This window comes from Hesperophylax consimilis, chromosome 28 (assembly GCF_061612785.1).
Source record: "Hesperophylax consimilis isolate HC1 chromosome 28, BYU_Hcon_1.0, whole genome shotgun sequence".
In the NCBI taxonomy this organism is placed as follows: Eukaryota; Metazoa; Arthropoda; class Insecta; order Trichoptera; family Limnephilidae; genus Hesperophylax; species Hesperophylax consimilis.
In genome coordinates, this window is record NC_142863.1 from 4,904,897 (window position 1) to 4,918,130 (window position 13,234).

Below are 13,234 nucleotides of genomic sequence, written 5' to 3' on the forward strand. Positions count from 1 at the left end.
GCAGGTGAATTCAGGGCCAGTTTATTTAGTCACATTTGACATCGTCACAAATCAGTTTCATCTTTAATGTTTTAGGTTATTAAGGGTCGTGTTAGGTCTTGATCAAATTGTGATCAGCTGACGAGCTTAACACATTGTAGTCGGGCGCTTCAAACAATAGACTTTAGCCTATAGCGGGTGTTTTTCGTGATTAGCGCATAAATATATCGCTTTCCTAAAATTGACACAATTTCTAAACCAAATTATATTTTCGATTAAAATTTTCAAAGAAATCATATATGACATTTGATCATCAAAAATAAATTATAATTGCTTTGATTACATCGTAATTTCACCACATTTCAAAGCTGAATATAAAACCTGATATTAATTCAGTAAATAGCATTCAATGTTTGAAAATTCCAAGTAAAAGATAACATGTTTATTCATATCATATAGTTATATAATAAATAATAATATATATTTGTCATGACCGCAATTTTACAATCGCTGGATGTGTGAAATCTGATCGCGTAAATTGAACAGTGTCGCCTAAGGTCGAAGGCGCACACTCAATAACTTATATGTTTAATTGCTTCTTGTCAAAAAAAGAGTCTTTTGCGGTTGCCTCGCCTAATTGAAGAGCCCATTCCACTTATGAATCATAGTATTTCACGCTGATAACAAACCTATATAATGCCGTTTCCCGCCAAAAACCGACAGTCGACAAAAACGGCATTTACCGTGTCCCGCAGTTGACCGACAGTTCACGAAAAACGGCAAAGGTCGTGTCCCGACGACAATGTGTTAACAATGTGACCGTTGTGCTTGATAGGTCCAGTTTCTCTTCCCTTTTGAGCTGTTTATCATATTATGATCAGCCGACTAGCATGACCGAATCATGAACAGAATCTAATACGGACTGAAATAACTGATTATGCATGTCGAAATATTCTAAATGGAGCTGATTTGAGACATCTCGCGGGTATAAGTACTGCCGCCCCCGAAACCGAGTGGTCACTGAAAACATTTGGTCAGTGATTTAGCAGGGGTGACCGGTGAGGTTTTTCTGGGTCTTGGCAGCGGATGCATCTGCTGCTGCTGCGTAGCGAGCTGGATCAGGAGAGACTGGTTGGGGGAGACCCTTTGACCTCTCCAGCCGGACTCTCTCTCGACCCATCCTCGCCCCGCCTCGGGTGGGATGGATTCGTACATCTATCACTCCTCGACCCATTTTCCTACACACCCCTCATACCGTTTTCCTTCCCTGAACTTCCTCTCCTTGAAAAGACCCTTCCACACAGCATCCCCAAAGTTAACATAGGTCCTGAGGGAAATTATTTTTCTCAGGGCCACCTGTGTGGAGCTATTGATAAAAATAAGTAACAGTCTGTCAAAAAACTGGCCCTTAGTGAAATTAAATAAAAAAAATTCTAGTTACAATTGTAATTTCTGCCTTATTGGAGGCCCTGTCACGTAGCTCTGTCAAAATTTGGGTATTTTGCGAAACTTAACTAGAAATTTGTGATAACCTGGCTGTTAGATCTGGTCACTAAACAAAGCAATATTCCAACTGATCGAGTAGTTAGTGCCCGAGTTGACACATGCGCCAGGTTCCCACCCAGGCGTTGTGGGTTTAATCCTTAGGCTAGCTAAGTTCTCCATCATTTCAAAAGCAGCATTTTCAGCTTATTATGATGGAGGTGGGGTAGGGTAGTTTTATAATATCATTTTATTCGAAACCGGGAATCTTTCCACTCTAAAGGAACCTCTTGAAACTCTAATTATATACATAATAGTTTACATTGGTTGTATTGTATTATTATTGTGTTATTTTGATGGGATTTTTGGGAAAAGCGATGTTATTTTTCATCAAAAGCTGTGGAATTTTGCAACAAATGTGATATATTGACTTTTTGGTATTTTGCAGCAAAAAAGTGGCACGCTGCAGTTTTTTTCAAAATCATAAAATGAATGACAGCACTCGGGAGTTCTTGACGTGAAGTTAGCTGCATTCCATTTTATGCTTTTTGAAGTGCGTCAAACCATAGACAAATAAATATTTAGAATGGGTAATATTACTTTCTTGTTTTAAAAATACCGGAAAATAGACAGGTGACAAATACAAAAATCATGTTTTACTAATTAATAGATTCTATCAGTATTGCAATGGTGAAAGTACATCATTCAGAGTCGAAACGTTGCTTTAAATGGCTTTAACCATATTTGATGACCAGATTTCAACAGCCAGGAACTTGCCCACCTCCCACTTATCTCGTTCTCCTCAATCCTTCAGCGTCACAATTCCAAGTATTGATGCGATAGTCCAACTGGGTCTGACCAGTCAGGAGTCTTTTGCGGTATTCAACCCACCAAAGCATTATTTAAAATAAAACAAGTCTTTTCTGTGTCTTTTGTACTGTTCTCATTGTGTAAGTTTAATTTGTGTTGCATTTCCCCATATATTTTCACCATGATAATTGAATAGAATGATCTTGTATAGTATACCCATGATCTTGTATAGTATACCCATGATCTTGTATAGTATACCCATGATCTTGTATAGTATACCCATGATCTTGTATAGTATACCCATGATCTTGTATAGTATACCCATGATCTTGTATAGTATACCCATGATCTTGTATAGTATACCCATGATCTTGTATAGTATACCCATGATCTTGTATAGTATACCCATGATCTTGTATAGTATACCCATGATCTTGTATAGTATACCCATGATCTTGTATAGTATACCCATGATCTTGTATAGTATACCCATGATCTTGTATAGTATACCCATGATCTTGTATTTACTTGTTATAAACTGTTTAGAATAAGTTAGGTGTTTTTTATTAATGAATTATGTATAAACTTACACCGCAGCGGTCCTAAATATAAATAATAATTTGTCACGGGAAAACATAAGAATAATAATTTTGCTAAGCACCACAACTCTGTAAAGAAATTGAATATTGTACATATTATTGAATTAATCCTATAGTTGTAATAAATATTGTATGAACTCAATACATATTATGGTCCTTCAATAAATGTAATGAAGTGTTTATTCCTTGTTCTAATTACTTCTCTGTTTTCCCATGCTACTGTTCATTTTTCATCGCCAATGGATCAATCAATATCAACACATAGTACGAACTTAATACGTCTGGCGTATTCTGTTCGAAGATCGAAATATTTCTGTTTTACAATTAAATCCAAATAAATTGAAAAATTCTGAGTATATATGAAATTTAAAAACTGTTTTTGAAATATTAATGTCTCGCCATTCATTTTCTTGTCGTGCCTTGCTGTGCTAGAACATCTGTTTTGCCGTGTGGTATCTTGGACAAGTCGTGGTGACGACTACAGCTGAAGTTTTCAGGGTCAAGATTTGAACTCTGGACCTTTTGTTATCCGAGCATCTGCTCCAACCACCGAGCTATCGCATCTGGTGACCAGATAACTCGATCAAAATGACAATTCAACACACCTATAAAAAGTGATGAAACTAAAACTATGTTAAATAGTTACAAATATAACCTAGTTTTTGATTCGTTATCATGAAACCATCGCATCCACATCATCTCAGTATCGCCTCCAAGAAAGACCAACGTTTAGAATCGAAACGTTGCTAGAAATGGCATTAGCCATGTTTAGTGACCGGATCTGAATAGCCAGGTACTTTCCTAACCCTTCTCTTTCCCATCGCTTTTCAATTCCTACTCCCTCCAACCTCCCCAATTGGGGATGCCAGACTCTCATTGATCCCCCTGGATTATGATTACAGAATTATTGTACCTATAACTCGTGATGGAATCAATAATTTGTTTATAAACATGAATATGTTTGCACAATATTTTAATAAAACATAGTCCGTCCATCTATAGATCTATTCAATAATAATAATCATATTTCCGTCACAATCGAGCCTTTTCAATCTATTTTTTTCTTCCTTTGTTAATTAAAAATTATAATTCCTAATGCTGGAACATTGTTTATTATAATAAATGATGGCATGTCGGTTAGCAAGGTTTTTTTTTGATTTGCTCAAATAATAGAACTATAGACTATTCTAGTGCTATTTGTGTGGAGGAAAATTGATGAATTCATGGGAGGAATATAAAATTTTTTTAGAGGAGAAACTTTTTGAGTAAAACTTCAATTTCTTCAAATACGGCAATCTCTACCATTGTTCTAAAATGAGTTAGATATGACGATGGATAGAGAAACAATAGTACCATTGACAGGTGCACAGGTTCGGGAGCAAAAATGACAGTAACAACGTCAATCTCTGTTAGATTACAGAACGAAAATGGCAGTATTTGTTTGGGCCAATCAGAGAGCCAGAAATGTAATGTTCAACATGGCCGCCCCATACAAAACTTGAACCAAAAAAAAATTGTGTTTTCAGTTCCAATACCGGTAAAATTCGCTTGTGTTTGCAACATAACCGGTAGTATCCAATCTTACCCAACAAAAGCGGCAATCTCCATCTACTAATTGAAAATAACTCAATAATTTACGGATTAATCGAAAAAAAATATACACAGGGTGTAACTTATGGAAACATTTAACAAAAATTATATATTTCATAATCAAGTGTAGGAAAAGTACAAAAAAAAAACATTGTGCAATAACTCAATATGAAAAGATGTGTAGAATGCCGAAACAACGTTCAAATGAAAATATCAAACAGAAAAGAATTCAGCAGCATCTAGGAATTCATTATTCATCCTAGACTTATAAAAAGCCAATGGATGTCGCATATTAAAATAAAAATGGATTACCGACTTCTTGCCCTAGCACGAAATCTGGGTATCATTTCGATGAGCTAGATACAAACCACATGACCATATTTTTGGCACTGTGAGGGTTCGAAAATGTTTTGAATAATCTACGACATCAGTTGTACGTTGAACGCCGAAGAGCACACATTAAAATAATCGCACCCTACGCATAAACATAGAGTTCGCTAAAGGCAATGGTTGGCTGAATGTTTGTTCTTGAACGAATCGTCTTATTGAAATTAACCCACCTCCCGAAATCTGATCCAGCTGAAATTCGGCTGATAGACGACGATGATGACGACGATAGATGACGATGCATTCTTTTGGCGGCACTCACGCACACACATGCGTGCACATGCATTACTCTGGAATTGGATGACATAAAAATTTACAGCAGGTAATATACAAAATAAATCTCGATATCATTCGATAGTGTGGTTTACTCATTTTGCTGAGTCCTTGGGGAGAAAGGTTCAATCCTCAGACAAACCAAGTTTAAAAGACATTTTAAAAGTTCACAGCAGCTAAGAGCCAATCCCTGGGGGGAAAAGGTTCATTCCTAAGTGAAACCATAAAAAAATATTTTTAAATACATATATATCTATTAATAAAAATAGTTTTAGATTATTATGTTTTGCTTCAGTGTAATTAATCAATCTTACATCAGATTCATATTTTTACATTTATCTTTAATATATGTGAACACCGCACAAGAGCCCCAAATGCCCAAAGCCAGTGGGACTATGGCCAAAGGGGAGTGTGGAGAGCAAGGAGATGGAGAAGAATAAAGTTAGGAAGTACCTGGCAAATCAGATCTGGTCACTAACTATGGCTAGTGTTATTTTTTATTTTATTTTTTTTTTAAAGAAAGATAAACATTCCCGTGTTACGAATAACCTGACAATATTTGAAAATCTCCTACTACCACCACAGTAAGCTGAAAATGATGCTTGTTTTGTAATGGAGGACTTAGCCAGCCGAGGAATTGAACACACTACGCCTGGTGGGACCCAAACGCGATGTCAACTCGACCACCGACCGGTCAAATTCGGACAACTCTTCAATTCTGAATGCTGGTCTTTCACCAGAACTTTGGAATGTGCCACAAATATACTATATATATTAATTTAAAAGAAACTGATTAGATTTGAACCCGCAACCTCTGGAAATGAAGTCGAGGATCTTAACTGCTCCCCCACAGAGTTCGTCGGATTAGTAACGATTAATTATTTTTTTAAATTATTTATTCTCGCTTTTTTTCTCTATCAAATAAACTCGAGAATTGACACCCCAGTATTTGTATTGTATCTACATATTATTACATTTATAGATGACAACGGTGACTTCTTGTTTTAGTTTCGTTTGGTATGGACTTGCAGTTGAATTCAAGATGTGGCGGATTATATTATTGATTGGGATCTTTATTAATGTTATTTTGCTTGCCCGTGGAGGAAAAGCAAAAGGGGTAAGTAATAACATATCAAGGGGTAATTACTGCAACTAGGTAACTCCCAAATCAGCATTTTTTGAGTTACTACGTTTGAGTGTTTATGGCAAGGGGAATTAAAGGTATGGTTTTTGCATATATCTCAAAACCGCTGATGTGGAGTTACCAAGCAGTAGTTTTTACCAGTGGTGGCGTTCAATGAGAGATTAAAAAGTAAAAAAATATTCTTATTTTTTAATTTTAACTATTGTTTATAAGACAAGGTTTTTTTATGCATACCACAAAGGATAACAAATTATTATAAGCAATAATTAGTTGCCTGAAATATCCATACAAATTGAAAATATCTCCGAGTAAAAATAAATGCAGCCGACGGGAATTGAACCCGCACCTTCTGATGTCCGGTCAGGTGCTCTGGACCACTGAGCTACGTCAGCTTATTCCCGACCCTTATTATATTTTTTCACCAGCAAACAAAAAACTTTATTTTTGTAGGAGAGGCTTTGTTAGTGCTAAATTTTCGTGTTAGTGCGTATTTTAGACATCAATTAATTTGCTGTTTTTCATACTTCCTACCCTAATCAAAAACTCTGTGCATGCCACTGAACTAACAATGGGATTTTGGATTCATTTTGAATTCGCTTTTGGGCAGTACGAGTATCATTCGGATGAGTGGATTTTTTACCTTACCTTGTTTCATATTGCGAACCAAACCTTTGATTCCACAGAAGTGTACATTTTTTAATTCTTCTCTGGTTAACTTCAACAAAGTGCGGTGTTTTCTCTTTTTAACACAGTTTGGATCATATTTCTCACCATACGACTTCTAAGAGACCATATGAGTTGTTTCCATCACTGAACTAGTTGGCGCGCTGTTTAGTTTGTTAAATTATAATACAAGTTTGCCTTATTCCTTACATTTTTTATGGAAGTTCATTCCACAAACGCATTTAAAGAACTTTACCCGCTGGTAATTTATTTTATCATTTTTATTTTATTTTATATTGTAGAAACAAACAGTACATGATTTACAGAGATGAAAAAATATACAGGAATAAGATACTTCATGTTGGGTACCTATGATATGTTTCCCTGTAATGTCTGCTGAGTGGTATGTTTATGACCAGGTGACGTGTGTAGTTTATAGGTGTGTGTAATGTATGAGGGTGTGTTTGTGTGTGTGTGTGTGTGTCTGTATGTATGCACATTGAACAGTTTAAATTATTGACATGATGCCACGTTTAAATTTGGGCAGAGAATCCGAAAAAATATCAATGTTAGAGTTAAGACGAATATTATTTAGAGTATGAAGAGCTCGGTTAATCGGCGAATTAGATGCTGCATTTGTTTTATAGTTAAACGTGTGGAATAGCACTGTATGTCGTGTACGTCTCAAAGGTATGTTAAAGTTAATAAAGGACAGAAGTTCGTTACAGTCGATGTCATTTTTTAAAATTTTGTGTATAAATATTGAGTTTAAAAGCTTTTCTTTATTTAATACTTTAGTTATATACGAGTAGGTCTGGGAGTTTTTTTTTGTTAATTGTTTAGTTTAGGAAATCTGGGAAAATTAGATTAACAGCTCTTATTAGGTATATTGGTAAAAATTTAAATGACAGTTGTTTGTTTTAGAAAACGGTTTTTATGGACTGGGAAAAGTTTGTTGACTGTCCCGGCTTCGAAAATAAAGACATCAACACGACCAACATGTCTGTCTACAGAGGCGGTGTTACCGCACTTTCCCTGCAAGGTTCTTTTACAATAGAGACAGACATCATCACACCCCCGCTCAAGGTAAAAAAATATATATTATTATCACTCTGTACATTTCAGGGCAGGATTTAGAAATAGCTCTCCCCTGGCTGCGTTACCTTCCCATTCGCCTCTTTCCCGTCCTGCTCCAATCCTCTTCCACACAGTCTATCCTCAGCATAAATAAACCACTCAGTCTAACTCTTTTTGCATGAAAGATCATTTCACTAGATCGATATCTTCGGGCTTTTTGTATGAAACATATTGGTCCTAAAAAAACATAGATATACATATCTAGATTTCTACTGCGCGTCTATATATATTGTAACATCATTGATATTATGTGTAAAGAAAATTGACAACTTTTGTTTTTCAAAGGCAATGAGATCCACAAATCCTACAATTATAATATCCCGTGATTTTCACGTGTCTGCGATAGGTTATATAAAATTCAAATATGAATTACTGTTCTTGAATTTGAATATTGCTCTATTAATTCTGTCTTCTTTTTATAGTTTTGAGTAAACGGGCGGCATGTCATTTTGAGATCGGACGGGTGTTGGTAACGGTAATGCTCTTGCTTTGCAGCTCGTAATGGCGATAGACCGACAGATGCCGGGCGGGGGCGGCCACCGCGTGCTGTCGTACGAGGTGGGGAACTTCTGCGACAAGATCCTTCAGAAAGGCAGCCACTGGGAGTCCTACATGAGGGCTCTGAGGCCCCTGCCGCCCGAACGCTGCCCCATCTACAAGGTACCTCGACTGGACACCTAACTACATTATCCATATCAAGCGCACCTATACCTTTCAAATCCACGCTAGCTTTTTGTTTGATAACATCACAAGGGGCTCAGAAACTCCATTAGCCCCACGCAGCCACTTCTAGTCTGCAGCTCCTAGATACAGATATACTAGTAGTTGGGTGAATGGTAGACCTCGCGTCCAAAAAAGTATGTTTTGTAATTCTCATTTAATAAATCAAAACAAAAATTTCCTCTGAAATCATAAGATTTGTAAGTAGGTACTTGTAAAATCTACCTAATTAATTATAAACCATATATTTTATATGCCTAACATTTTTTTAATTTAAAAAGTTTATTTATTGTTTTTGTGTTTAATTCGTAGAACTCCATTTAATTTTTTTATAAATTTAATTTAGATTAAATTTGATAATATTATTATTAAGTTCTGCAAGTGTTTTAGTTTTTTATTATTGTGACAGCTGTTTCGGCTTACAAGGCCATTTTCAAACTGTCTGCCGAAACAGCTGTCACAATAATAAAAAACTAAAACACTTGCAGAACTTAATAATAATATTATCAAATTTAATCTAAATTAAATTTATAAATTTATATCTCAATGACAATTCTTTTTTCAAACTTTCTTCGTGCAGGCAGGTACCATATATTTAAAAATGGGATAAGAAAGTCTTAATAAACACGGTGATTTCACATTTGAAAAAAGAATGTTCACTGAATTATTTATTTATTTTGTAAGAAACAAACAGCTTTTATATAATATACAATGATAGATATAAATATACAAGTTAACTGAAGTCAAGCCACAGAAGTTTCTTATGTTAAAGTTCATTAAAAATGAAGTTTTAATATATTAAAATTAATTTGGTGTTAAAGGAAGGGGAGAGGAAGAGGATAGGAGATGCTGCCGATTATAGTCAAAGTTAGTCATCTAGTCAAAGTTAGTCATCTAGTCAAAGTAAGATTTGCTTGAATAATAAATTGGATGCAGCAGATTTTCAAAAACAGGATTGGAACACAGGGGCCGTTCAAGTATTACGTAAGCAGATTTATTACAATTATTTACCCCCTCTTCCCCCTTGTCACCAAAAGTAAGCAAAGCTCTTACCACCCCTCCCATGCTTACGTAAAAATTGGTACCTGTATGCATTTTTCTGTTAATGTATTCTGTTTTTTAAGCGAGTACCTAAACATATTAATTATTTGTGGGAATCCCCGAATATGTATTCGGTTTTCAAACATAGACAATTTGTGGGTTGCCAATATGTAAAAAAAAATAACTACTGCTGAGTGCTGACGTAATCACTATCTCGACCCCCCCACCCCCCATGTCATCAAAAATAAGCAAAGCAAAGACCCCCCTGCCCCCCTACAGTGCTTACATAATACTTGAACGGCCCCACAAACAAATTTGCAGATAGATGAAATGCCAAAGGTCGAGTTAAAACAGGACCAGGGGGTATAACTCCAATCGAAAATTGGAACCTAAGTATTGTGATGATAATTTTAATATTGTGACAATAAGTTTTTGGGTATCTGGTGAGGAGACACAATGAAAGAGGTTGTTGAAGGTCACAGTGTTTTTATTGAGTCAGAATGCAGCATGGAAGATGACTTCGGGACTGATGACGATGACACCAGATGTATGAGGTGAAGTGGTCTATGCGGTAGTTGGCGACGGCGCATTGGGACCGGACTCGTGGATGTGTCAGGAACTGGTGAAGACCATGGGTCTTCCGGGTGCTCCAGTGCTAAACAAGGTAGCTGAAGATGCGAAGGATCTGGTCGGCGGTTGAGTGGGATATGCAGACCGGCGAGGATGCCTCGGGGTCTAGGCGCGTGGATGTAGCGCTGGACAGGGATGCTGAAGCCAGGGCGCTGTGATGATCCCGTAGGAGTCCATTGATGAACCGTGCAAAGCCGGGTGTATGTAGGTGGTCCTGTGCGCAGGTCACTCGCGAGACAAACAAATTGAAAATTGTTGACTGACTGACTCGCTGAGTCGGGCCGGTTTATATAACCAAGCCGACGGCGGAAGTAGCTTCGCGAGACCGCTGGTAAACTGCCGGTTACTCGCTGAATCTGGATGTTTCGATGGCGCTGAAATTATGCCTAGGCAGTTGCCTAGAACTTCTGGCGGATGCACGTAATGTACCTAGTAAAACTCGCAATTGTATTGACGTAGGTAGTTCGTTCAGCGGCAAGTAGGTGCTCATAGACAGTAGGTATCTGGTATTATTCTAGAAGCGTCGATCGCTACAAGTCTTATAATTGCCTAACTATATCCACCAATGAATAACTTTCAGAACTAGTATAGTATGTTCCGAATGAGAATTTTACTGTCTATATATTGGCATATCTATGCTTTTTTAGGACCAATTCAAAACCATCAAACCATTCTCCAATCTTAATAACGCAATCGGGGTAGGTATTAATCATTATATCTTGAAGGAAAGATTGCAATGGTTTGGAATGGTTTTTTATGCATCTCTGTAATAATTCTTTAACTTCCTTAAAGAGACCCTCCACACAGTATCCCCAGAGATAACTTGGCTTCCGAGGACAGCCTCAGAGCCTTGTGTAAACTATAGTGGGAGATTGTGTAGTGTCGAGCCCCTAAGATTTTTAATGATATAAAATCTCTCGGAATTCATGGGGAATTTACTTTGAAAAATTAATTTTCAAGTTCTGTTATTGTTTCAGTTCTGTCAATGGCCTATAATAATATAATAACAGAACTTTAATATGAATTACACGGAACCTGAAAATAAACATTGAAATTTCACAAATTGTTCAAATTCTATGAAACAATCCTTAGTAAAAGTGGTCAGCTTTATATGGAAGCAAACTGGCCGGGGTTATTGGACTACTCCCATGTAGGCACAATACACGGTGTCCAGAAACTCGTAGTACAAGCGGGAATCTGGTAAATCTACATAACGAATCTAAACATTGGAGTCGATTTTGTGGTACAACTTTTTTTGATTTGAGTATTCGTTTTCGAGTAAATCGAGTCCGAATTTTGTGTTTTTTGGGTCACATCTGAAAAAAATTTGTCACCTGGAAGTTAAAATAACTTGTTTAATGTCTTTTAACCGTTAGTTAACTTTTTGAGTGCTTTTCAGTGCTATCGCTCTGTAAGAGTTAATTTTTTTTGTAGTTATAAATGTGCAGTTTTTTGTTAGTACCATAAAATATCATTTTTTACTAATTTAATTGCAAAAAGAATCATTAAAAATAGTTGATATTAATAAGATAAAATAGTTGATATTGATATTAATAAGAGAATCATTAAAAATAGTTGATATTAATAGTTGATAAGTTATTACCAAATATTTATTTAATCTAAAAACACAAAATATCTGCAGCTTATATACCTACATACTTGTAAAATATGCTTAGCATTAAAACGCTTAAAATGCGTCGAAGCGTAGATCCTACTCTAAAAGTTTTTGTAACCCTTTAGTTACCGAAAAAATTAATACTCACATGTACTGAAAAAAAAACAACAGTTTTTTTGGTTCTCAGTTTGCCAAGTGTATTATGATATTTTTTTTCAACAATTTGTATAAATATGACTTATTTTTGCGAGCATGTAACTTTAATGAGTGTTGTTTTCTCTAGCAAGAATACAATGTGGACGGTTTAGAATGCAACTTGAACAAGGTGCAGCTGACGAAGGAGCTGGTTGGGAAGTACACCGCCACTCTGGAGCTGTTCAGGCCGATGGAGAAACCCGCTATGCCGGGCTTGCCGGCACCCCTCACCAAATTCTGCTGCAAAAGATTGCATTTTGTTGTTGACACCGAATAATCATATTATATACTGTAGAATATATAAATAAATAATAAATTAAACAGTATATTTTTTTTTTTTTAACATTATTTCTGGCTTTCACCCTTCAAGGGTGTTCTTGGCCATCATTTAAAATTATTGAGAAATGAAAGGTGAATTTAAATATTAATTTTATTTAAATGGGCAAATTTCAAAATTATAATGAAAATTGGAGTCGAGTTCAGACTTAGAAGAGATGAGATGTTGAATGGAGGGGAGGCAATTTTAGATAAGGCTTGATAGAAGAGAGGATATTTGTTTAGAGAGGGACAACCAAAAAATATGTGATCTAAAGTTCCCACTTCTAGACCACAGAATGTACAATCTGGGGAGTCAACAACGTGAATTTTAAAAAGATGGGAAGGAACGGAACAATGTCCGATCCTCATTCGAATGAGTGAAGAAATTTCTTTTTTGGAAAAATGAGGGAATTGCTGAAACCACGGTTTTGATGGAATAGTTCTTTGTATTGAGGCATAGCAGGCTCCCTTGGATTGACTAGCAATGTGCCAATACTCTGCCCAAACATTGCGGGATCTATCTTTGATGATGGAAAAAATGTCAGATAGGGGAATGTGGTTTACGAGGGTAACAACAGGGTTGGACGCTCCTTGTTTTGCCAAGGCATCCGCAATATCATTACCCATGATACCAACATGTCCAGGAATCCA

At 36.3% G+C, this 13,234-nt stretch overlaps 1 protein-coding gene across 1 annotated transcript; it reads left to right on the forward strand.

Annotated features, from left to right (window-relative positions):
- The first annotated feature begins 7,340 nt into the window (after positions 1-7,340).
- LOC149410065 (uncharacterized) lies at positions 7,341-12,542 on the forward strand. Its single transcript, XM_089648931.1, has 3 exons — positions 7,341-8,013; positions 8,560-8,724; positions 12,354-12,542. The coding sequence occupies exons 1-3, from the start codon at positions 7,864-7,866 to the stop codon at positions 12,540-12,542; spliced, it is 504 nt and encodes a 167-aa protein (XP_089505057.1). The 5' UTR covers positions 7,341-7,863.
- Positions 12,543-13,234: the final 692 nt, after the last annotated feature.

Excerpts from the sequence above, each read along its gene's own strand:
- LOC149410065 (XM_089648931.1), top strand. The coding sequence starts at position 7,864 with ATGGACTGGGAAAAGTTTGTTGACTGTCCCGGCTTCGAAAATAAAGAC. Across the intron at positions 8,014-8,559 it reads TCATCACACCCCCGCTCAAG|CTCGTAATGGCGATAGACCG; the intron begins GTAAAAAAATAT and ends CTTGCTTTGCAG. Across the intron at positions 8,725-12,353 it reads AACGCTGCCCCATCTACAAG|CAAGAATACAATGTGGACGG; the intron begins GTACCTCGACTG and ends TGTTTTCTCTAG.